Below are 24,120 nucleotides of genomic sequence, written 5' to 3'. Positions count from 1 at the left end.
AGGGCAACTCCTTTGTTTACGTTGTGGATACAGGGGAACTCCTTTGTTTACGTTGTGGATACAGGGCAACTCCTTTGTTTATGTTGTGGATACAGGGGAACTCCTTTGTTTACGTTGTGGATACAGGGGAACTCCTTTGTTTACGTTATGGATACAGGGCAACTCCTTTGTTTACGTTGTGGATACAGGGGAACTCCTTTGTTTACGTTGTGGATACAGGGGAACTCCTTTGTTTATGTTGTGGATACAGGGGAACTCCTTTGTTTACGTTGTGGATACAGGGCAACTCCTTTGTTTACGTTGTGGATACAGGGCAACTCCTTTGTTTACGTTGTGGATACAGGGGAACTCCTTTGTTTACGTTGTGGATACAGGGGAACTCCTTTGTTTACGTTGTGGATACAGGAGAACTCCTTTGTTTACGTTGTGGATACAGGGGAACTCCTTTGTTTACGTTGTGGATACAGGGGAACTCCTTTGTTTACGTTGTGGATACAGGGCAACTCCTTTGTTTACGTTGTGGATACAGGGGAACTCCTTTGTTTACGTTGTGGATACAGGGCAACTCCTTTGTTTATGTTGTGGATACAGGGCAACTCCTTTGTTTACGTTGTGGATACAGGGGAACTCCTTTGTTTACGTTGTGGATACAGGGGAACTCCTTTGTTTACATTGTGGATACAGGGCAACTCCTTTGTTTACGTTGTGGATACAGGGGAACTCCTTTGTTTACGTTGTGGATACAGGGGAACTCCTTTGTTTACGTTGTGGATACAGGGGAACTCCTTTGTTTACGTTGTGGATACAGGGGAACTCCTTTGTTTACGTTGTGGATACAGGGGAACTCCTTTGTTTACGTTGTGGATACAGGGGAACTCCTTTGTTTACGTTGTGGATACAGGGGAACTCCTTTGTTTACGTTGTGGATACAGGGCAACTCCTTTGTTTATGTTGTGGATACAGGGCAACTCCTTTGTTTACGTTGTGGATACAGGGCAACTCCTTTGTTTATGTTGTGGATACAGGGCAACTCCTTTGTTTACGTTGTGGATACAGGGCAACTCCTTTGTTTACGTTGTGGATACAGGGGAACTCCTTTGTTTACGTTGTGGATACAGGGCAACTCCTTTGTTTATGTTGTGGATACAGGGCAACTCCTTTGTTTACGTTGTGGATACAGGGCAACTCCTTTGTTTACGTTGTGGATACAGGGGAACTCCTTTGTTTACGTTGTGGATACAGGGGAACTCCTTTGTTTACGTTGTGGATACAGGGGAACTCCTTTGTTTACGTTGTGGATACAGGGGAACTCCTTTGTTTACGTTGTGGATACAGGGGAACTCCTTTGTTTACGTTGTGGATACAGGGGAACTCCTTTGTTTACGTTGTGGATACAGGGGAACTCCTTTGTTTACGTTGTGGATACAGGGAACTCCTTTGTTTACGTTGTGGATACAGGGAACTCCTTTGTTTACGTTGTGGATACAGGCAACTCCTTTGTTTACGTTGTGGATACAGGGAACTCCTTTGTTTACGTTGTGGATACATGGGAACACCTTAGTTTACGTTGTGGATACAGGAACTCCTTTGTTTACGTTGTGGATACAGGGGAACTCCTTTGTTTACGTTGTGGATACAGGGGAACTCCTTTGTTTACGTTGTGGATACAGGGGAACTCCTTTGTTTACGTTGTGGATACAGGGCAACTCCTTTATGTTGTGGATACAGGGCAACTCCTTTGTTTACGTTGTGGATACAGGGGAACTCCTTTGTTTACGTTGTGGATACAGGGGAACTCCTTTGTTTACGTTGTGGATACAGGGGAACTCCTTTGTTTACGTTGTGGATACAGGGGAACTCCTTTGTTTACGTTGTGGATACAGGGGAACTCCTTTGTTTACGTTGTGGATACAGGGGAACTCCTTTGTTTACGTTGTGGATACAGGGCGACTCCTTTGTTTACGTTGTGGATACAGGGGAACTCCTTTGTTTACGCTGTGGATACAGGGGAACTCCTTTGTTTACGTTGTGGATACAGGGCAACTCCTTTGTTTACGTTGTGGATACAGGGGAACTCCTTTGTTTACGCTGTGGATACAGGGGAACTCCTTTGTTTACGTTGTGGATACAGGGCAACTCCTTTGTTTACGTTGTGGATACAGGGGAACTCCTTTGTTGACGTTGTGGATACAGGGGAACTCCTTTGTTTACGTTGTGGATACAGGGGAACTCCTTTGTTTACGTTGTGGATACAGGTTGGAGGAGACAGGCCCAGTGTGACACCAGCTTGAGACCCCACTCCCATTGTTTTCCACGAAGTGTCCTGCGTCGAACAAACGGAACGCAATCTAACCTAATCAACATACCTTTCCTTACAGGTGTTAATGATTGGTTTCTCATGAGTTAGTCTGCCTTGTTTATTACCAAAAGAAACAACACTTCCAACCTCACACAGGGACGCCTTGTTTGTGTTGATCGTTACCAATGGCGCCAATCACTGCTGACCTAATCAACATACCTTTCCTTACAGGTGTTAATGATTGGTTGGTCATGAGTTAGTCTGCCTTGTTTATCACCAAAAGAAACAACACTTCCAACCTCACACAGGGACGCCTTGTTTGTGTTGATCGTTACCAATGGCGCCAATCACTGCTAACCTAATCAACATACCTTTCCTTACAGGTGTTAATGATTGGTTGGTCATAAGTTAGTCTGCCTTGTTTATTACCAAAAGAAACAACACTCTCAACCTCACACAGGGACGCCTTGTTTGTGTTGATCGTTACCAATGGCGCCAATCACTGCTGTAGAATTTCCACGTCAAACTGGGTTATGGGGTTGTGACGGCTGTGGGGTTAGCCTCGCCCCGCACCTTGCCACACACTCTCAACACCCCTCGCTTCCTCTGCATCGCCACTACCCCATAGGCCAGTTTCACGTGGAAAACTAGTGTCGATCGTCGTCATTGGTAACGATCACAACAGACAAGACGATTGTGAGCGCGTCCCACAGTTCACAAAAATAACAACACAACGAAATCAACCAACCAAGGTAATTCTTTTCCTAATGTTAATAATCAAATTCATAGCTTTTTCACATATTGTCTCCTCTATGAACACACACACACACACACACACACACACACATGATCTTATTTCCTTCATTTTCTTTATTTCTTTTTCCTTATTTTTATTATGCACAATTTTCTTCTTCTTTTTCCTTCCTTCATTTTCTTTCCTCCATTATTTTCCTTCATATCTTTCTCTCTTTCCTTCACCTTTCTCTCTCTCTCCTTCTCCTTCCTTCCTTCCTTTCTATACACAGACTTTACTTCTCCTTTCCTCTCTCTCTCTCTCTCTCTCTCTCTCTCTCTCTCTCTCTCTCTCTCTCTCTCTCTCTCTCTCTCTCTCTCTCCTTCCTTCCTTCCTTTCTCTAAACACAGACTTTCCTTCTTCCTTCTCCTTTCCTTCCTTTCTTTCTTCCATTCTCTCCATTTCCTTCCTTCCTCATACTTCTCTCTCTCTCTCTCTCTCTCTCTCTCTCTCTCTCTCTCTCTCTCTCTCTCTCTCACACACACACACACACACACACACACACACACTCATCATCTCAACTCCCAGGGTATGTGTCCACTAATGTTTCTCTTCGCCTTTGTAACACATTTCTCCTCTTCACTTTTTCCTCCTCCTCCTCCTCCTCCTCCTCCTCCCTTGTTCTCTTCTTCTCCTCCTCCTCTTTCGTCGTCTTCTTCCTCTTCAGTCTTATTTTCATGGTTCTTGTAATTTGTTTCCTCCTTCTCTTCTTCTTCTCTCTCCTCCTCCTCTTCTTCCTCCTTTCTTTCCTTCTCTTCTTCAGCTTCCTTCTCCACCTCCTCCACCTCTCCGCCTCCACTAGTCAGCAGGGCAGCCAGGGCATGTGGATAGCGCGCTCCACACTTCCGCAGTTTCTTGTAGGTACGTTTTCCGAGCGGTCGACGGCAGCGGCCTGACACAAGCATATGCTCCTTGCTCTGGTGGGGGACGGCTCCGTGGCTCAACTGTGGGGGTGGGGGGTGGGGTGGGGGGGGAGAGAGAGAGAGAGAGAGAAATGAGGTTAGAGCATTGGTTAACCCTTGCTTTATTTAGTGGGATAGGGCACTGGGGAGGAGAGGGAAGGATAGGTTAAGTTAGGGGGGGGAGAGAGAGAGAGAGAGAGAGCATAGGTTATCTTGCACTAGTGTGTGGGATATGGATAGAGAGAGAAGGGATGGTTAGGTTAAGTTAAGGGAGAGAGAGAGAGAGAGAGAGAGAGAGAGAGAGAGAGAGAGAGAGAGCACATGGGATGAGTTTTGCATTAAATAGTGGGATATATCATGGAAGGGGGATCTGTGTGTGTGTGTGTGTGTGTGTGTGTGTGTGTTTTTAGGTGACTATTGCTATGAGAGAGAGAGAGAGAGAGAGAGAGAGAGCAAAAATTGACTGACCTTAATTAAGCGAGAAAAGAAAAACAACAACAAGAGGAAAGGAAGGAGAGAGGAAGAGGAACGGAGAGAGAGAGAGAGAGAAAAGCGACTTACACCTCAACAAGTCTACGCGTTTTGTAACCCCTAAGCTAATTGCCCTATGGTACCGGCCTCTTGTTGTTGTTTTTTTTTACATCTAAGGAAACAGTTCAAGGGCGTAGAGAAAAATATAAAAAAAAGCCCGCTACTTGCCGTTAGTGGAGGTATGAGCTTGGGGGCGCAACACACACACACACACACACACACACACACACACACACACACACACACACCTGGTATCGACACAGCATCCTCAGGGGCTGGACCAAGGTGTCGTATATGGTCCAGTCATTCTCCAGTATCGCCAGCGCCAGGGCAGCCGTCTCCACCGTCGAGAGCGCGTCATCCGTGGGCTGGGTACGGATGATGTACTCGCTGGTGTACCGCCCGGAGAGGCACACCTATGGGGGGGGGGGGGCGTAGAGTGAGTGGGTGTGATAGTAGAGTTTTTGTTAGGTTAGGTTAGGTTAGGTTAGTTTTTATGCCTGTTCTTTTTCCTCCTCCTCTTCCTCCTCCTCCTCCTTCTTCCTCCTCCTCCTCCTCTTCCTTCTTCCTTCCTCCTATCTTCCTCTCTTTCTTTCCTATTCCTCTTCCCTCCTCCTCCGCCTCCTCCTCCTTCTTTCCTTCCCTTCCTCCCTTTCCTCCTTCCCCTATTTCTCTCTCTCCTTCTCTTCCTCCTCCCTTCCTCCCCTTCCTTCTTCCCTCTTTATTCCTCCTCTCTCTCTCTCTCCTTCTCTTCTTCCCTTCCAACTTTACCTTTCCCCTTTCCTTCCCTTCCCTTCCCTTCTCTACCCTTCCTTTCCCTTCCCTTCCTCCTCTCTTCCCTTCCTTTCCCTTAACCTCCCTTCCCTTCCCTTCCCTTCTTCCTTTCCCTCCTCCAATCACACCTAATGCAATCTTTCCTCTTCCTTTCCCTTCTCTTCCCTTCCCTTCCCTTCCCTTCCCTTCCTTCCCTCCCTTCCCCCCCATACCCCATAACATCACCTGTGGCAGAGAATGGAGACAGGAACAATTATGATAAATGCTCTTTGCTTGTTGCCAAGTCCCGTCAAGAATCACGATATTATACGGAGGTTGAATCTTCCCCCCTCCTCCTCCTCCTCCTCCTCCTCCTGCTTCTTCTTCTTCCTCTTCTTCCTCTTCTCTGTCGCCCACCCTCGGAAGTTCCTCCACACCTCTCGCGCCATCTCCCGGATACATGAGGATAGTGTGTCCGCTGGTGAGGATTTGGGATAGCTCGGGATGCCTGTGTGAGAGAGAGAGAGAGAGAGAGAGAGAGAAATGATGAGTTAGTCTGTCTGTTTAAGGGGAAATGTGACTGACTGACTGACTGACTGGCACACACACACACACACACACACACACACACACACACACACACACTCCACCTCCTCCCACCCCCTCCGCACACCTCGCCAAGGAGAACCGCTTCCCACGCAGCTCCACATAACACCGCGGAGGGAGAGCGGCCTTCAGTATGGGGGCCGTCCGCAGACATCGCTTTTCCTCATGGGGATGTTGGAGGACGATAACGCGGCTTTGCACCTTAACGCGATGTCCGCCCAGCCCTCGACACCAGCACACCCCCGCCGGCCGACTGTATGGGGGGAAGATAGGGTGAGAAAGGGGTGTTTTTTGTGGGGTAGAAGAGGGGTGAGGAAAGAGGGGAGGGGTTGTAAGGGGAAAGAGAATGGAGGGGGTGTTTGATTAGGGATTGGGGAAGGAGGATGGGAGAGGAGGAGGAGGAAGGAAGAAGAAGGAGAACAGAAGGAAGAAAGGAAAGAGGAGGAGAGAAAAGGAAGAAAGGAAGGAGAAGAAGAAAGGGAAGGAAGAGGAGAGGAAGAAGAGGGAGGGAGAGGAAGGAAAAGGGGGCTGTGTGTGGGGGGGGGGGCAGGGTACAGAAGGGGACCATTACCGTAACCCCCCAAAAATAGAGGTTAATTAGAGCGATATTTAACCTTAATAACCATAGAATCATTTACTCTTCAATCTCTACTCAGAAAAGAAATAGTTATCCATCATTATAAGTAGTAGTAGTAATAGTAGTAGTAGTAGTAGTAGTAGTAGTAGTAATACCTGCAATTATCACATATCGGTCTTTTCTCTCGACGGCCGATCTCAATGTTCACTAAATTACTTAAGAGAGAGAGTTCTTCCTCCACCTCCTCCATTCTTCCTCCTCCTCTTCTTCTTCTGTTCTTGCTGTTCTCTGCTTCCTCTTCCTTCCTTCTCTTCTTCTCCTCTTTCCTTCCTTCCTTCCTCTTCTTCCTTCACCTTGTTTTAATTCCTTTTCTCTCCCTCTCCTTCCCTTTCTTCTCTCCTTCCTCCTCCCTTCTTTTTTTCTTTCCTCCTCTTCCTTTCTTCCTTCTGTTCTTCTTCTCTTCCTCTTCCTCCTTCTTCCTCTTCTTTGTTCCTCTCCTCTCCTCCTCTTCCTGGTTCCTCCTTCTCCTCTTCTTCTTCCTCTCCTATCCTCCTCTTCCTCTTCTTTGTCCCTCCTTCTTCCTCTTCTTCTTCCTCTCCTATCCTCCTCCTCCTCTTTGTTCCTCCTCCTCCTGTCTTCCTCTTCCTTGTTCCTCTTCTTCTTCTTCCTCCTTCTCTCCTCTTCCTCTTCCTCTTCTCTTCCTTCCTTCTTCTCTCCTCCCTCCTCTAATCCTCTTTCTCTCCTCTCCTCTTCCTCTTCTTCTTCCTCCTCCTTCTCCTCTCTTTCTTCCTCCTCTTTCTCTTCTCTTCTTTGTTCCTCTTCTTCTTCTTCTTCTTCCTCTTCCTCTTCTTCCTCTTCTTCTCCCTCCTCTAATCCTCGTTCTCTCCTCCTCTCTCTTCCTCCCTTTGTTTTGTTTACACTCGTCAGCTGTTCGGGGTCAAATGAGACACTATTGTATTTCCATAAAAGACTTATTAATAAAAAGACTAAATCGCCTACTGAAGAATAAAATCAAGTGCAATTAACGTTCATTTATCCTTTATATTATTTTAAGCTTTTCTCGTATTAATATAGGAATGCATATGTTAGATTGTCTATTGATTGATTGTATTGTTGCAGGTAAACAACAAGGGAGAAGGGAGGATATTTAATCGACCGCAAATGACCTGTTAATATATGTAGAATTATGGTTTATTTATCCATTATTTAAATTTCCTAACAAGTATTTCTCTTATAATAGAACCAAAAGGAAATAGTAGGTAATTATCGTACACGCATTAGCCTCATCCAGTAGTTAGCGAGATATCTATATTAACACTAATTATTCCTTATTATCCATCGTAAATATATAATAATCACCATAATTAGCAATTCCGAGGTTAAAAAGGGAAATATATGAGGATACTTGAATTAATTAAGTCATATTGAACTCGGCTTAACCATAAAAGATCAATTCCACTTCTGTCCAAATCCCTTATGCAAGAGTTAACCAGCATCTTCATTCTTTCATCCCTATACTGTCCAAACCCCTTATGCAAGAGTTAACCAGCATCTTCACTCTTTCATCCCTATACTGTCCAAACCCCTTATGCAAGAGTTAACCAGCATCTTCATTCTTTCATCCCTATAGTACTGTCCGAATCCCTTATGCAAGAGTTAACCAGCATCGTCACTCTTTCATCCCTATACTGTCCAAATACCTTATGCAAGAGTTAACCAGCATCTTCATTCTTTCATCCCTGTACTGTCCAAACCCCTTATGCAAGAGTTAACCAGCATCTTCATTCTTTCATCCCTATACTGTCCAAACCCCTTATGCAAGAGTTAACCAGCATCTTCACTCTTTCATCCCTATACTGTCCAAACCCCTTATGCAAGAGTTAACCAGCATCTTCACTCTTTCATCCCTGTACTGACCAAACCCCTTATGCAAGAGTTAACCTGCATCTTCACTCTTTCATCCCTACACTGTCCAAATCCCTTATGTAAGAGTTAACCAGCATATTCACTCTTTCATCCCTATACTGTCCAAACCCTTTATGCAAGAGTTAACCAGCATCTTCACTCTTTCATCCCTATGCTGTCCGAACCCCTTATGCAAGAGTTAACCAGCATCTTCACTCTTTCATCCCTATACTGTCCAAATCCCTTATGCAAGAGTTAACCAGCATCTCCATTCTTTCATCCCTATACTGTCCAAACCCCTTATGCAAGAGTTAACCAGCATCTTCACTCTTTCATCCCTATACTGTCCAAATCCCTTATGCAAGAGTTAACCAGCATCTTCACTCTTTCATCCCTGTACTGTCCAAACCCCTTATGCAAGAGTTAACCAGCATCTTCACTCTTTCATCCCTATACTGTCCAAATCCCTTATGCAAGAGTTAACCAGCATCTTCAGTCTTTCATCCCTATACTGTCCAAACCCCTTATGCAAGAGTTAACCAGCATCTTCACTCTTTTATCCCTGTACTGTCCAAACCCCTTATGCAAGAGTTAACCAGCATCTTCACTCTTTCATCCCTATACTGTCCAAACCCCTTATGCAAGAGTTAACCAGCATCTTCACTCTTTCATCCCTATACTGTCCTAACCCCTTATGCAAGAGTTAACCAGCATCTTCAGTCTTTCATCCCTATACTGTCCTAACCCCTTATGCAAGAGTTAACCAGCATCTTCACTCTTTCATCCCTATACTGTCCTAACCCCTTATGCAAGAGTTAACCAGCATCTTCATTCTTTTATCCCTGTACTGTCCAAACCCCTTATGCAAGAGTTAACCAGCATCTTCACTCTTTTATCCCTGTACTGTCCAAACCCCTTATGCAAGAGTTAACCAGCATCTTCACTCTTTTATCCCTGTACTGTCCAAACCCCTTATGCAAGAGTTAACCAGCATCTTCACTCTTTCATCCCTATACTGTCCAAATCCCTTATGCAAGAGTTAACCATGCAGCATCTCCATTCTTTCATCCCTATACTGTCCAAATACCTTATGCAAGAGTTAACCAGCATCTCCATTCTTTCATCCCTATACTGTCTAAATCCCTCATGCAAGAGTTAACCAGCATTTTCATTCTTTCATCCCTATACTGTCCAAACCCCTTATGCAAGAGTTAACCAGCATATTCACTCTTTAATTCATCCCTGTACTGTCCAAACCCCTTATGCAAGAGTTAACCAGCATCTTCACTCTTTCATCCCTGTACTGTCCAAACCCCTTATGCAAGAGTTAACCAGCATCTTCACTCTTTCATCCCTGTCCTGACCAAACCCCTTATGCAAGAGTTAACCAGCATCTTCACTCTTTCATCCCTATACTGTCCAAACCCCTTATGCAAGAGTTAACCAGCATCTCCACTCTTTCATCCCTATACTGTCCAAACCCCTTATGCAAGAGTTAACCAGCATCTTCACTCTTTTATCCCTGTACTGTCCAAACCCCTTATGCAAGAGTTAACCAGCATCTCCACTCTTTCATCCCTATACTGTCCAAACCCCTTATGCAAGAGTTAACCAGCATCTTCACTCTTTCATCCCTATACTGTCCAAACCCCTTATGCAAGAGTTAACCAGCATATTCACTCTTTAATTCATCCCTGTACTATCTAAACCCCTTATGCAAGAGTTAACCAGCATCTTCACTCTTTCATCCCTATACTGTCCAAAAATCCCTTATGCAAGACTTAACCAGCATCTTCACTCTTTCATCCCTGTACTGTCCAAACCCCTTATGCAAGAGTTAACCAGCATCTTCACTCTTTCATCCCTATACTGACCAAACCCCTTATGCAAGAGTTAACCAGCATTTTCATTCTTTCATCCGTATACTGTCCAAACCCCTTATGCAAGAGTTAACCAGCATCTTCACTCTTTCATCCCTGTACTGTCCAAACCCCTTATGCAAGAGTTAACCAGCATCATCACTCTTTCATCTCTATACTGTCCAAACCCCTTATGCAAAAGTTAGCCAGCATCTTCACTCTTTCATCCCTATACTGTCCAAACCCCTTATGCAAGAGTTAACCAGCATCTTCAGTCTTTCATCCCTATACTGTCCAAACCCCTTATGCAAGAGTTAACCAGCATCTTCACTCTTTTATCCCTGTACTGTCCAAACCCCTTATGCAAGAGTTAACCAGCATCTTCACTCTTTCATCCCTGTACTGACCAAACCCCTTATGCAAGAGTTAACCTGCATCTTCACTCTTTCATCCCTACACTGTCCAAATCCCTTATGTAAGAGTTAACCAGCATATTCACTCTTTCATCCCTATACTGTCCAAACCCTTTATGCAAGAGTTAACCAGCATCTTCACTCTTTCATCCCTATGCTGTCCGAACCCCTTATGCAAGAGTTAACCAGCATCTTCACTCTTTCATCCCTATACTGTCCAAATCCCTTATGCAAGAGTTAACCAGCATCTCCATTCTTTCATCCCTATACTGTCCAAACCCCTTATGCAAGAGTTAACCAGCATCTTCACTCTTTCATCCCTATACTGTCCAAATCCCTTATGCAAGAGTTAACCAGCATCTTCACTCTTTCATCCCTGTACTGTCCAAACCCCTTATGCAAGAGTTAACCAGCATCTTCACTCTTTCATCCCTATACTGTCCAAATCCCTTATGCAAGAGTTAACCAGCATCTTCAGTCTTTCATCCCTATACTGTCCAAACCCCTTATGCAAGAGTTAACCAGCATCTTCACTCTTTTATCCCTGTACTGTCCAAACCCCTTATGCAAGAGTTAACCAGCATCTTCACTCTTTCATCCCTATACTGTCCAAACCCCTTATGCAAGAGTTAACCAGCATCTTCACTCTTTCATCCCTATACTGTCCTAACCCCTTATGCAAGAGTTAACCAGCATCTTCAGTGTTTCATCCCTATACTGTCCTAACCCCTTATGCAAGAGTTAACCAGCATCTTCACTCTTTCATCCCTATACTGTCCAAACCCCTTATGCAAGAGTTAACCAGCATCTTCATTCTTTCATCCCTGTGCTGTCCAAACCCCTTATACAAGAGCTAGCCAGCATCTTCACTCTTTTATCCTGTCCTGTCCAAACCCCTTATGCAATAGTTAACCAGCATCTTCACTCTTTTATCCCTGTACTGTCCAAACCCCTTATGCAAGAGTTAACCAGCATCTTCACTCTTTCATCCCTATACTGTCCAAATCCCTTATGCAAGAGTTAACCATGCAGCATCTCCATTCTTTCATCCCTATACTGTCCAAATACCTTATGCAAGAGTTAACCAGCATCTCCATTCTTTCATCCTTATACTGTCTAAATCCCTCATGCAAGAGTTAACCAGCATTTTCATTCTTTCATCCCTATACTGTCCAAACCCCTTATGCAAGAGTTAACCAGCATATTCACTCTTTAATTCATCCCTGTACTGTCCAAACCCCTTATGCAAGAGTTAACCAGCATCTTCACTCTTTCATCCCTGTACTGTCCAAACCCCTTATGCAAGAGTTAACCAGCATCTTCACTCTTTCATCCCTGTCCTGACCAAACCCCTTATGCAAGAGTTAACCAGCATCTTCACTCTTTCATCCCTATACTGTCCAAACCCCTTATGCAAGAGTTAACCAGCATCTCCACTCTTTCATCCCTATACTGTCCAAACCCCTTATGCAAGAGTTAACCAGCATCTTCACTCTTTTATCCCTGTACTGTCCAAACCCCTTATGCAAGAGTTAACCAGCATCTCCACTCTTTCATCCCTATACTGTCCAAACCCCTTATGCAAGAGTTAACCAGCATCTTCACTCTTTCATCCCTATACTGTCCAAACCCCTTATGCAAGAGTTAACCAGCATATTCACTCTTTAATTCATCCCTGTACTATCTAAACCCCTTATGCAAGAGTTAACCAGCATCTTCACTCTTTCATCCCTATACTGTCCAAAAATCCCTTATGCAAGACTTAACCAGCATCTTCACTCTTTCATCCCTGTACTGTCCAAACCCCTTATGCAAGAGTTAACCAGCATCTTCACTCTTTCATCCCTATACTGTCCTAACCCCTTATGCAAGAGTTAACCAGCATATTCACTCTTTCATCCCTATACTGACCAAACCCCTTATGCAAGAGTTAACCAGCATTTTCATTCTTTCATCCGTATACTGTCCAAACCCCTTATGCAAGAGTTAACCAGCATCTTCACTCTTTCATCCCTGTACTGTCCAAACCCCTTATGCAAGAGTTAACCAGCATATTCACTCTTTCATCCCTGTACTGTCCAAATCCCTTATGCAAGAGTTAACCAGCATCTCCATCGTAAATATATAAAAATCACTCCATAAAAGTAATTCCGAGGTTAGAAATGGAGAATTAATTAGTATATCTGAGTTTGAATTAAGCCATTGAACCAAAACTATATATTGAATTACCTATAAAAGACCAATTCCTCGTTTCCCATCGCAAATATATAATAATCACTCCATAAAAACCATTCCGAGGTTAGAAATGGAAAATTAATTAGTATATCTGAGTTTGAAGCCATTGAACTCATCCGCTCAGCTGAATAGGTTTTGAGAATCACCTATTTAAGACCAATTCCTCACTTCCCAACATCAAATTAATTCCTAGTTCCCCATTAGCAAACCACCCATAACAAGCAATCAGCGGATAATAATAATAAAAAAATAAATTGGTTATCAGACTCAGAAAAGAACCATCACACCGGCGCTCATTCTCGTCGCTGATTGGCTGGCGGTTTGTTTACATCCCGCGGCTCGACCAATCAGCGCCCTTCCCGCGAAATCCTGCACAGCTGAGGCGGGAGAAACAGGGGAAGAGGGCGGCCGGATAACTACTCTTCACATTTTTCCCTTATTTTCGTGTTTCCTGGAGGCCGCCATGGACGAGGACTGCGAGATAGGTAGGTGGCGGCCCTGGCGAGAGGTGGTGTGGCGCTGGACCTCTGGAGTTACCGGTGACCTGAGATATTTGTGGTTAATAAGGTGGGTTGGGACTTTTCTTCCTCTTCCTCCTCCTCCTCCTTCCTTATTTGTTTAGTCTCAAGGAAGGTCATATTTTTAGTGTTTATCTGCTTTTCTTTGTTTTCCTTTATTTTCTTACCTTTTATTTATTTTGTTTGCTATTTGCGTTTTTTTTATCCGGTTTATAATTCGCGTTTTTTATGGGTATTTGTTTTTTCACTTGTCTTTCCTTTTTTTTTTTTTTTGGTTTATAATTCGCGTTTTTTATGGATATTTCTTTTCCTTCCCTTCTCGTCTTTTTTCCTCTTCGTCCTATTGTTATATGAAAATGGTATCCACAATATATCCCTCTATGTGCAGTATTTTCTGAGTTATGGCCGAAAAGCGGGGATCAATAATTCGGTGCTATTTAGATACTAGCTTCTTGGGGCGGCGTCCACCGTGGCTGAACTCTTCCTAGTACTCGTGGACCTTGCCTTGCAGCCTCTGACAGGTCTTCCTCTGGTGCTTTTCGACTTTGTCCTTATCCAAGAGGCGCGGCTGTATGCCCACCAGTCGTGCTTCATGTACTTTGGGCGGGTTTTCTGATGCCCTACGCCCCTGTCCACCCCCCAGCAGTGAATGGGTACCAGGTATTAATCGTGGGTTGTGTCCTGTCTCCTGGGATCTGTTCCCTTCTCCTATAATTCCTTCCCCTTCTGTCTCTCTCCGGCATATGACCACAGATCAGAGTTGCCAGGTCGTGGACTGATATCCCGCGCCATTCCATCCCAAAACCCGCCCAAAACCCGCGACCTCGGTCACAAAAAACAGCCCAAAAGCAGCCCAAAATTAGAATTATCAGTAGTATGATGCTCAAGACGACTGAGACGTATAGCTATATTATAACAGGAAAAAAAATATTTGACAAATTATGTACCTTTATTAACATTAATGCCTACCTAATTATACTTTACATGCTAGAGTATATTAACATACATGCTATATGTTTATTTTCAGTACATTTATACATCAGGCACCTCAACATACTCATGCTCATCAACATTGGTATAGATGTCCTTTGTGAACATTGACAGCATTTCCTGTGTGGGGTCGAACTCCCTACAACACATGTTGTTTCTATTCATGAATGCACGTACATGTAATGTGTTTTCTAGACTCTTGTGTTGCATCCTGTTCCTAAGTTTATTCTTTATCAAGTTCATTTGGGAAAAAACCCGTTCAACAGAGGCATTGCTAATGGGCAGCGAAAGCATGGACAGAGCAAACTGCCCTACCTCCTTAAAATCCCGCTCCCCTGAGGCGTCCTGGTGGCTGTGAACAGTTAACCAAAACTTTTCGGAGTCGTTTATCACATCTTTTGGCCAGCTGACAGTTGCAAGTCTTTGCCACTGCTCGTCGAGCTTACCAATATCCCCCGAATATTTTGGTAAGAAAGACAGCTCCTGCAGTCTTGGTTTCCTCACTCCGAGAACGGTTTCTGGGGTCAGGGCATCCAAGCTCTGGAGATGGTTAATATTTGATGGAAGCCTTTGCTGCAGCTCCTGAAGAAGCTTCATCAGGAAGTCACGCCCGTGCTTCTTAACGGTGTGAACAATTCCGCTGTCCAACCTGCTCTGACCCAGTTCGATGTAGAACTTCACACCGAAGTCCACAGCTTCCAGCGGCAGATGGTTCCGTTCGTCGTTCACCTATAAATATAATAATAATAATAATAATAATAATAATAATAATAATAATAATAGATGTGAAGAACCGAAATGAGAAGAGGGAAGGAAGAGAGAAGAGCTAGGATAAGATTAGAATAGGAAGAAGGGAGGATAAGGAGGGGAGACGTGAATGTTTACTCCTACACCGACCGTTATCAGGGCCCATTAACAACATGTCAGAGCAGCTCCTCGTCTAATAGGAATAGGTTGAAGGTCAGCCTCGAAGAAAAACAATAGCCTGAGTACATAGAGTTGTGCCAATGCTGTGAGACAACAATATAACAATACTACTACTACTACTACCGCTACTACTACTACTACCACTACCACTACTACTACTACTACTACTACTACTACTACTACTACTACTATTACTGCTGCTACTACTACCATTATTCGTAATATTATTACAGAAAACTAAATCGTGTTAAATAAACACATTTGCTACTTACATCATAATCTGCCACAGCTTTCCACGTGCAGAAAGTTCGCGGCATCATGAGTCGCTGGAGAATGGACTTGTAGAGGGACATCAAATCTTCCAGGAGTCTGTTGGCATTGCACCGGTCTGACTCAAACAATTTGTTAACCCGGTTGACCTGGGACACCACAGGCTGCAGAAAAGCCAAGTACAACTTGTTGGCAGGATCTGAGTACATCTGGTACAACAAATCGGCAGTGTAGTTCTTCTCCTCCTCATCTTTGGATATCTGGAAGAAGTTACATATTATTATTATTATTATTATTATTATTATTATTATTATTATTTTATAACTACTTTATGAAGTATGTTATCTTAGACAATGTAATACCTACTTAAGGTTAATCTCTCTCTCTCTCTCTCTCTCTCTCTCTCTCTCTCTCTCTCTCTCTCTCTCTCTCTCTCTCTCTCTCTCTCTCTCTCTCTCTCTCTCTCTCCACACACACACACACACTAAACAATCAGAGGTTAAGGGGATGGGCAAATGCGTATATACAAGTAATTCAAGTGGGTTACATGAACGATAATTAACTTACCTCAAAATGGAGTTTCAGCTCATCATACTGCTCCAGAATCCTTGTTATACATGGTGCAATAGCCAGCCATCGCGTCCCTGACAACTTCAGCAACTTCAGTGGTTGTTCTCCCACGTTGATTGTTGAATAGAGTTCTGCATACTTTTGTTGACGAAGCGTGCTGTGTGAAAAATATCTATATGTCTGTGACACCATGAATTCAAGGTGAGAGGGCAACTTTCGCATTGCATATGACGTACATAAATGCAATGAATGACATATGCATTTGATGTGTGTCACGTGTGGGTTTAATGCACGAAATCTTGACATAACAGAGTTGTGTGTCCCGCACATAGTGTTGCATCCATCAGTTGCCAAACCATTGCATTTTTTGACGTTCAGTTTGGCATGATTTTCTATGAAGTCAAGTAAAGATGTTGTGACCACCTCAGCTGTGCCCCTTTCCAATTCCACCAAACCCAAGAACGAAGTGATAATTCTCTTCTTTGAGTAGCTGGGATAGCGAACAACAACACACAGTTTCTTTTTTGTGGTGATGTCTGTGCTTTCATCAATTATCAATGAGTAATCATTATCACCGATATCACTGCATAGTTCCTTCAGCATAGAGGGTCCCAGTACTTTGTTTATAAGTGCTGTGCACTTCGTTCTATGTAGTGAGATTTCCTTATTTGAAATTTTTCCCACAACTTCAGCCAGGTGATCAATAGTGTTAATGCTTGAATGGCAAGCAATGTGAGCTGCTAATATCAGTTCACAAATTTTCATGCTGTTATTGGCATTTGTTTTTCTAATGCCGGATTGAAATAATGTTCTCATGTTTGAAAATGGGGCTGCATTTTTTCTGTGCTTTTCAGTTGAGCTATGACTGACAAGGTCACTGTGATGGGCTCTAATTGTTGTTTTGCAGAACTTGCACGCTGCAACAGAGTCATCACCAGGCACACCAGAAATCCATTCTCTGAGACCATCTTCTTTTTCCCATTCTTTCTTGTATTTCTTGCCGTACTTAGCCCACTTGCCCATTTTCACTGCACGACAGAGAGTAAACTGTTTCTGATAGCCAAGGTGCTGGTTGTGACTGTGTGGTGGTTGAAGAGAGACTGCTGGCTTCATCATACTGTCCAGGTCACGGGGAGAGGTCATGCGACGGTGTTAACGAGGTCGTGCCCTCATGATAAATACTGATAATCCCCCTGGGGAGAGGGGAAAGAGGTCACACCCAGGCAGATGGCCAGGCGCGTCAGGTATCGTCACCTGACAACAACACACCTGGCGTGGCGCTGTGCCTGAGCTTGTGAAAAAACGATATAAAATAATTTTTCCAATATAAAAAGCCCAAAATACCGCGTACTACAATAAAAACAGCCCAAGAAACCGCCAACCCGCGAATACCATTTTCTTCCCGCCAATTCCAATGAAAAATAGCCCAATTGGGCGGGAAAACCGCGGACCTGGCAACCCTGGTAGGCCTGGTCTTACCTATGCAGACCGTCTACAAACTCACCTTTATTCCGTCCAGGGTAGATTAATTAGAGCTGATTTCATCAAATGCTGGAAAATTTTCCACAATCAATCCTCAATAACACCCCAAGATCTTTTTTGCCTCTCTTCAGTAACACACACCAGAGGTCACAGACTCAAGCTAGCTAAACCTCACACATCACTGGAATGTAGACGCAGATTTTTCAGTATCAGATGTATCCATCTCTGGAACTCTTTGTCTGATGCAGCTGTTGGCTGTGATTCTATCACATCTTTTAAAAAGCATCTCCATGTCCAGTTGGGACAAACTCTTTTTGAATATACTGATTGAAATTTAACTCTACTCTGACATTTTTCCCGGCTCTTTTCTTTTGTGCATATGGCACAAAACTCAGCCACTTCTCTTGCACTTGTTGCTATGGACATAACTATATAGTTGAGTGGCTGGTGTGCCAGCAAGTTGTGGGCTACCCTAATATACTATTAGCATATCTCCCTCGAGCTGTATGTCTAACTGGAACATGGTAGCCAACCAGGTGAGCAACCAGGTGAGGCCCACCAGTCGTGCTTCCTCATGTACTTTAGGTGGCTTTTCCGATACCCTATGCCCCTGTCCACCCCCTAGCAGTGAATGGGTACCAGGTATTAATCGGGGGTTGTGTCCCGTCTCCTGGGGTCTGTTCCCTTCTCCTATAATTCCTTCCCCTTCTGTCTCTCCGGCATATGACCACAGATGTTGCGCCGACTAAACAAAACTTTCCTGTCTCCTGGGGTCTGTTCCCTTCTCCTATAATTCCTTCCCCTTCTGTCTCTCTCCGGCATATGACCACAGATGTTGCGCCCACTAAACAAAACTTTCCTGTCTCCTGGGGTCTGTTCCCTTCTCCTATAATTCCTTCCCCTTCTGTCTCTCTCCGGCATATGACCACAGATGTTGCGCCCACTAAACAAAACTTTCCAACTTTTTCCTGTCTCCTGGGGTCTGTTCCCTTCTCCTATAATTCCTTCCCCTTCTGTCTCTCTCCGGCATATGACCACAGATGTTGCGCCCACTAAACAAAACTTTCCAACTTTTTCCTGTCTCCTGGGGTCTGTTCCCTTCTCCTATAACTCCTTCCCCTTCTGTCTCTCTCCGGCATATGACCACAGATGTTGCACCCACTAAACAAAACTTTCCAACTTTTTCCTGTCTCCTGGGGTCTGTTCCCTTCTCCTATGATTCCTTCCCCTTCTGTCTCTCTCCGGCATATGACCACAGATGTTGCACCCACTAAACAAAACTTTCCAACTTTTTCCTGTCTCCTGGGGTCTGTTCCCTTCTCCTATAATTCCTTCCCCTTCTGTCTCTCTCCGGCATATGACCACAGATGTTGCGCCGACTAAACAAAACTTTCCAACTTTTCCTCATGTTGAAGGTTGATGAGTAAGTACATTGGAAGATAGGCCTTGGCTGCATGGCGACTGAGCCGGGCGTGCCATCCCTCTACATCATTGTTGGTGCGGATTGACTGCATAAACACACTCCATGCCTCTGGGGGCCAGGCATTAGTCAATCCCTCATGTAGGCAGCCAGGTCCTTCAGGGCTGCAGTTGAGGCCTTCCCTTCCACCTTCTCAAACCGTTCACACACACTACGCTTAACCTACATTGCACGAGTGAATAAGATTGATTTTGTCCTAACCATCAAGTCTTCCTTTTTCTATTGACGCCATCCATAAGTCTCTACGTGCCCTGGCTACGGAGAAACAGTGATTTGAATAGTTGAATAGTGAGTTGAATTTTTGCCATGATATAAACCCCCAAAATAGATGATACATAATCTGATCACAAATACGTTGATATATATTATGAAATGGTTTGTGTGAGGGGTGATTTTTTCTCATTTTTCTTGCTTGGGGGGACCATTAAGAAACATGATCCCCGCTGCTACTGGGTTAATATGGTGAGGTCCTCCTCCTGAGAGCAGCTCCCCTTGTGTTAATGGCCTTGTGCAAGTCCTTCCATTAGACAGTTCCGGTGATGCCCAGACAGCCTGTCCCAACTACTATGTAATTTAATATGGCGAGGTCCTTTTCCCGAGAGTAGCTTCTTAAGAGAATCGTATTGATGTTTCTGTCCTTCAAACGTCTGCGTCTCTGTGACACGAGTTCTGCTTTTGAAGAGTCTCATACGGAGCTGACGATGCTGGTATGCAATGAAATCTTTTAGTAAGGTCACTGAGCTTGGGAAAAGTGCCTCATGCTGTGTCCTCCGTGCCAGTGGGTCTTCATCTCTGGGAATACAGGCCTCTTGGAAACACTGCCTGAGCTCAACATGGCCGGGGCTTCGTGGTGCAGTGGTTAGCGCACTCGGCTCACAACCAAGAGAGCCCGGGTTCGATTCCCGGGCGGAGTGGAAAAATTTAGGCGGCTTTTCTGATACCCTATGCCACTGTCCACCCAGCAGTGAATGGGTACCAGGTATTAATCGGGGGTTGTGTCCCGTCTCCTGGGGTCTGTTCCCTTCTCCTATAATTCCTTCCCCTTCTGTCTCTCTCCGGCATATGACCACAGATGTTGCGCCCACTAAACAAAACTTTACAACTTTTTCCTGTCTCCTGGGGTCTGTTCCCTTCTCCTATAATTCCTTCCCCTTCTGTCTCTCTCTGGCATATGACCACAGATGTTGCGCCCACTAAACAAAACTTTACAACTTTTTCCTGTCTCCTGGGGTCTGTTCCCTTCTCCTATAATTCCTTCCCCTTCTGTCTCTCTCTGGCATATGACCACAGATGTGCCCACTAAACCAAACTTTCCAACTTTTTCCTGTCTCCTGGGGTCTGTTCCCTTCTCCTATAATTCCTTCCCCTTCTGTCTCTCTCCGGCATATGACCACAGACGTTGCGCCGACTAAACAAAACTTTCTTCAGTAGGAATTCCCCGGCTGACATATGAACTGAGATTGGGTCTTATTCTCCTGACAAACCTCCCTGAACCCCTGCCAAGTCCCTGCCATGGAAGAGTGTCATGGCAGATGGTAGCAGCCTTGCCTGTCTACTGCGTGTTGTTCAAATAGTTTCTTAATCTTTCCTCTTAGTTGTGAGCATACTTGGGCGGGGGCATACGAGTGTTTTCATGTTTTCCCTGTACTGTCCAAACCCTCGGAGGCGCTCGGTGAGGCAGCATGTCCAATATCAGTTTCAATTTGCCGCCTTTGGTTAATATAGTGTTGACATGCACGATGCACTATTTATATAACGGAAATTAAAGAACATCAACACTTACGTTTGTTGTCAGTACTTTGTTGGGTATCCTCCCTTCTTGATGACCATATGAAGGTGATGTGGTACAGTCACCAAGATTTTGCAGCAGTTCAGGCTTAAAATCTCCCCAACGCTTACGCAGTTCCGCTTCAGGCTTGGGGAGTGTTGAGGTGTTTCGTCTGCGCGGCTTTCCTTTAACCCTTTCATTGCTAAACGCTCGCAGTGAGTGTTAGGCGTATTTGCTGGTGGTGCTAAACGCTTGCTGTGACCTCCACCCACACTCAAATCTCCCGCGTATGAGTGTGTTCCAGCACTAATTCCCACAACACAGTATTGCCAATTGAGTGTGTTCTTCACTAAATTTGGTGGAAAATCAGCATTGCCAATTGAGTGTGTTCTTCGCTAAATTTGGTGGAAAATCAGCATTGCCAATTGAGTGTGTTCTTCGCTAAATTTGGTGGAAAATCATACCAGCCCAGCGCGGCAAACCTACGGATGAGTCACTGGTGGATGTTCTTTCCCAATACAGCGACATTTTTGCATAGCTTCACCTGTTACCTGACGGATTCTTTGACCAAATAGTTGTAAATATTGCAGTTGCCAATACTCCCTTGCCAGAATCTGAAGGAGAGATGTCCACAGTTCCCTCAATACGGCTGATCATCCCACACACACCGACGTAAGTGTTAACATTCAACACTCCCTGAACGTGCCGGTACGTTCACAAGAGAGGCATACATAACCAACTCCCATAGATCTGGACCTCCTCTTTCCAATGGTGTTTTTGGTCTTTAGCTGTGATGAATAGTGTTTGAGATACAGAGGTTAAAAGAGACCCCCAATTGGGCTGCCTGACTGCGCCTGAGGGGATAGTCACGTCCACACTGCGCGCAAGGAAAGGGTTAAGAAACATGATCCCTGCTGCTTCCATCACCAGGTTAACGAACACTTCCCGTACCCAATTATTTCTTTTCTTTCCTTATTTTCAATCGTTTTAGTCTCCCTTTCCGAGTTCAATAAGTTTTCTATACTCAATAATTTAGTTTTCTTTCCTTATTTTCAATCGTTTTAGTCTCCCTTTCCGAGTTCAATACGTTTTCTATACTCAATAATTTAGTTTTCTTTCCTTATTTTCAATCGTTTTAGTCTCCCTTTCCGAGTTCAATACGTTTTCTATACTCAATAATTTAGTTTTCTTTCCTTATTTTCAATCGTTTTAGTCTCCCTTTCCGAGTTCAATATGTTTTCTATACTCAATAATTTAGTTTTCTTTCCTTATTTTCAATCTTCTTAGTCTGCCTTTAACAGTCCAATACGTTTTCTATACTCAATAATTTAGTTTTCTTTCCTTATTTTCAATCGTTTTAGTCTCCCTTTCCGAGTTCAATACGTTTTCTATACTCAATAATTTAGTTTTCTTTCCTTATTTTCAATCGTTTTAGTCTCCCTTTCCGAGTTCAATACGTTTTCTATACTCAATAATTTAGTTTTCTTTCCTTATTTTCAATCGTTTTAGTCTCCCTTTCCGAGTTCAATACGTTTTCTATACTCAATAATTTAGTTTTCTTTCCTTATTTTCAATCTTCTTAGTCTGCCTTTAACAGTTCAATACGTTTTCTATACTCAATAATTTAGTTTTCTTTCCTTATTTTCAATCTTCTTAGTCTGCCTTTAACAGTTCAATACGTTTTCTATACTCAATAATTTAGTTTTCTTTCCTTATTTTCAATCTTCTTAGTCTGCCTTTAACAGTCCAATACGTTTTCTATACTCAATAATTTAGTTTTCTTTCCTTATTTTCAATCTTCTTAGTCTGCCTTTAACAGTCCAATACGTTTTCTATACTCAATAATTTAGTTTTCTTTCCTTATTTTCAATCTTCTTAGTCTGCCTTTAACAGTCCAATATGTTTTCTATACTCAATTATTTCTTTTCTTTCCTTATTTTCAATCGTTTTAGTCTCCCTTTCCGAGTTCAATACGTTTTCTATACTCAATAATTTAGTTTTCTTTCCTTATTTTCAATCTTCTTAGTCTGCCTTTAACAGTTCAATACGTTTTCTATACTCAATAATTTAGTTTTCTTTCCTTATTTTCAATCGTTTTAGTCTCCCTTTCCGAGTTCAATACGTTTTCTATACTCAATAATTTAGTTTTCTTTCCTTATTTTCAATCTTCTTAGTCTGCCTTTAACAGTTCAATACGTTTTCTATACTCAATAATTTAGTTTTCTTTCCTTATTTTCAATCGTTTTAGTCTCCCTTTCCGAGTTCAATACGTTTTCTATACTCAATAATTTAGTTTTCTTTCCTTATTTTCAATCTTCTTAGTCTGCCTTTAACAGTTCAATACGTTTTCTATTCTCAATAATTTAGTTTTCTTTCCTTATTTTCAATCTTCTTAGTCTGCCTTTAACAGTTCAATACGTTTTCTATACTCAATAATTTAGTTTTCTTTCCTTATTTTCAGTCTTCTTAGTCTGCCTTTAACAGTTCAATACGTTTTCTATACTCAATAATTTAGTTTTCTTTCCTTATTTTCAATCTTCTTAGTCTGCCTTTAACAGTCCAATAAGTTTTCTATACTCAATAATTTAGTTTTCTTTCCTTATTTTCAATCTTCTTAGTCTCCCTTTCCGAGTTCAATACGTTTTCTATACTCAATTATTTCTTTTCTTTCCTTATTTTCAATCGTTTTAGTCTCCCTTTCCGAGTTCAATACGTTTTCTATACTCAATAATTTAGTTTTCTTTCCTTATTTTCAATCTTCTTAGTCTGCCTTTAACAGTTCAATACGTTTTCTATACTCAATAATTTAGTTTTCTTTCCTTATTTTCAATCTTCTTAGTCTGCCTTTAACAGAGATTTTCTGTGGGTGAAATGTCCGAAGAATTACCTTGCCAGTCATTAATCCACTCAGTCCCGCAGTCATCAATCCACTGTGTGACATCTGGAGCAGTGTGGCAGGAGGCTCCATCCTGCTGAAAGATTTGAGCCTGTGTCTTGTGAAAGCAGTCCTCTAGATGGTCATTTAAAAGTTCAAAATAAAACACTTTGTTCACAGTTGTGTTCTTCGGTAACACTACCAAGTCCCCAACACCATAATAAGAAAAACATCCCCACACCATTAAGCTGGGAGGGTGTTTTGTGGTCTTCTGTGTGTAGCGCGTCGGTGGGGTCTGAGCCGGGGCGACGGAACACTTTTGCAGGGCCTCCTCCACTCACACAGAAGATGGTCTCGTCACTCCACA

At 43.3% G+C, this 24,120-nt stretch overlaps 3 protein-coding genes across 6 annotated transcripts in view; 1 reads left to right on the top strand and 2 right to left on the bottom strand.

The window, feature by feature from the left end:
- Window positions 1–2,403: 2,403 nt before the first annotated feature.
- LOC126988508 (tRNA-uridine aminocarboxypropyltransferase 2-like) lies at window positions 2,404–7,375 on the bottom strand. Of its 4 annotated transcripts, none has more exons than XR_007742113.1 (6): window positions 6,617–7,375; window positions 5,952–6,137; window positions 5,525–5,786; window positions 4,774–4,941; window positions 2,599–4,036; window positions 2,404–2,446 (listed from the first exon to the last, which is right to left on the bottom strand). XR_007742113.1 is itself a non-coding variant. In XM_050846697.1 (5 exons), exons 1-5 carry the CDS (start codon window positions 6,709–6,711, stop codon window positions 3,605–3,607), a joined length of 1,143 nt encoding a protein of 380 aa, XP_050702654.1. In that variant the 5' UTR covers window positions 6,712–7,375; the 3' UTR covers window positions 2,404–3,604. The 4 variants fall into 4 exon arrangements, 1 of the variants encoding a protein (XP_050702654.1); XR_007742114.1 differs by having other exon boundaries at window positions 2,404–2,598; window positions 2,751–4,036; XR_007742115.1 differs by having other exon boundaries at window positions 2,751–4,036.
- Window positions 7,376–13,206: 5,831 nt separating this feature from the next.
- The window catches only part of LOC126988477 (chromatin assembly factor 1 subunit A-like), a 34,456-nt gene continuing 23,542 nt past the window's right edge, over window positions 13,207–24,120 (top strand). Inside the window, exon 1 of the mRNA XM_050846606.1 lies at window positions 13,207–13,358. Within this exon, the coding sequence (XP_050702563.1) occupies window positions 13,337–13,358 (22 nt within the window). The 5' untranslated portion in view covers window positions 13,207–13,336. The remainder of the gene's footprint in view (window positions 13,359–24,120) is intronic.
- Window positions 13,447–17,613, bottom strand: LOC126988481 (uncharacterized). Its single transcript, XM_050846616.1, has 3 exons — window positions 16,146–17,613; window positions 15,581–15,838; window positions 13,447–15,110 (listed from the first exon to the last, which is right to left on the bottom strand). Exons 1-3 carry the CDS (start codon window positions 17,289–17,291, stop codon window positions 14,424–14,426), a joined length of 2,091 nt encoding a protein of 696 aa, XP_050702573.1. The 5' UTR covers window positions 17,292–17,613; the 3' UTR covers window positions 13,447–14,423.

This window comes from Eriocheir sinensis, chromosome 69, assembly GCF_024679095.1.
Source record: "Eriocheir sinensis breed Jianghai 21 chromosome 69, ASM2467909v1, whole genome shotgun sequence".
NCBI lineage: Eukaryota > Metazoa > Arthropoda > Malacostraca > Decapoda > Varunidae > Eriocheir > Eriocheir sinensis.
This window is presented reverse-complemented; position numbering and strand designations above follow the sequence as displayed.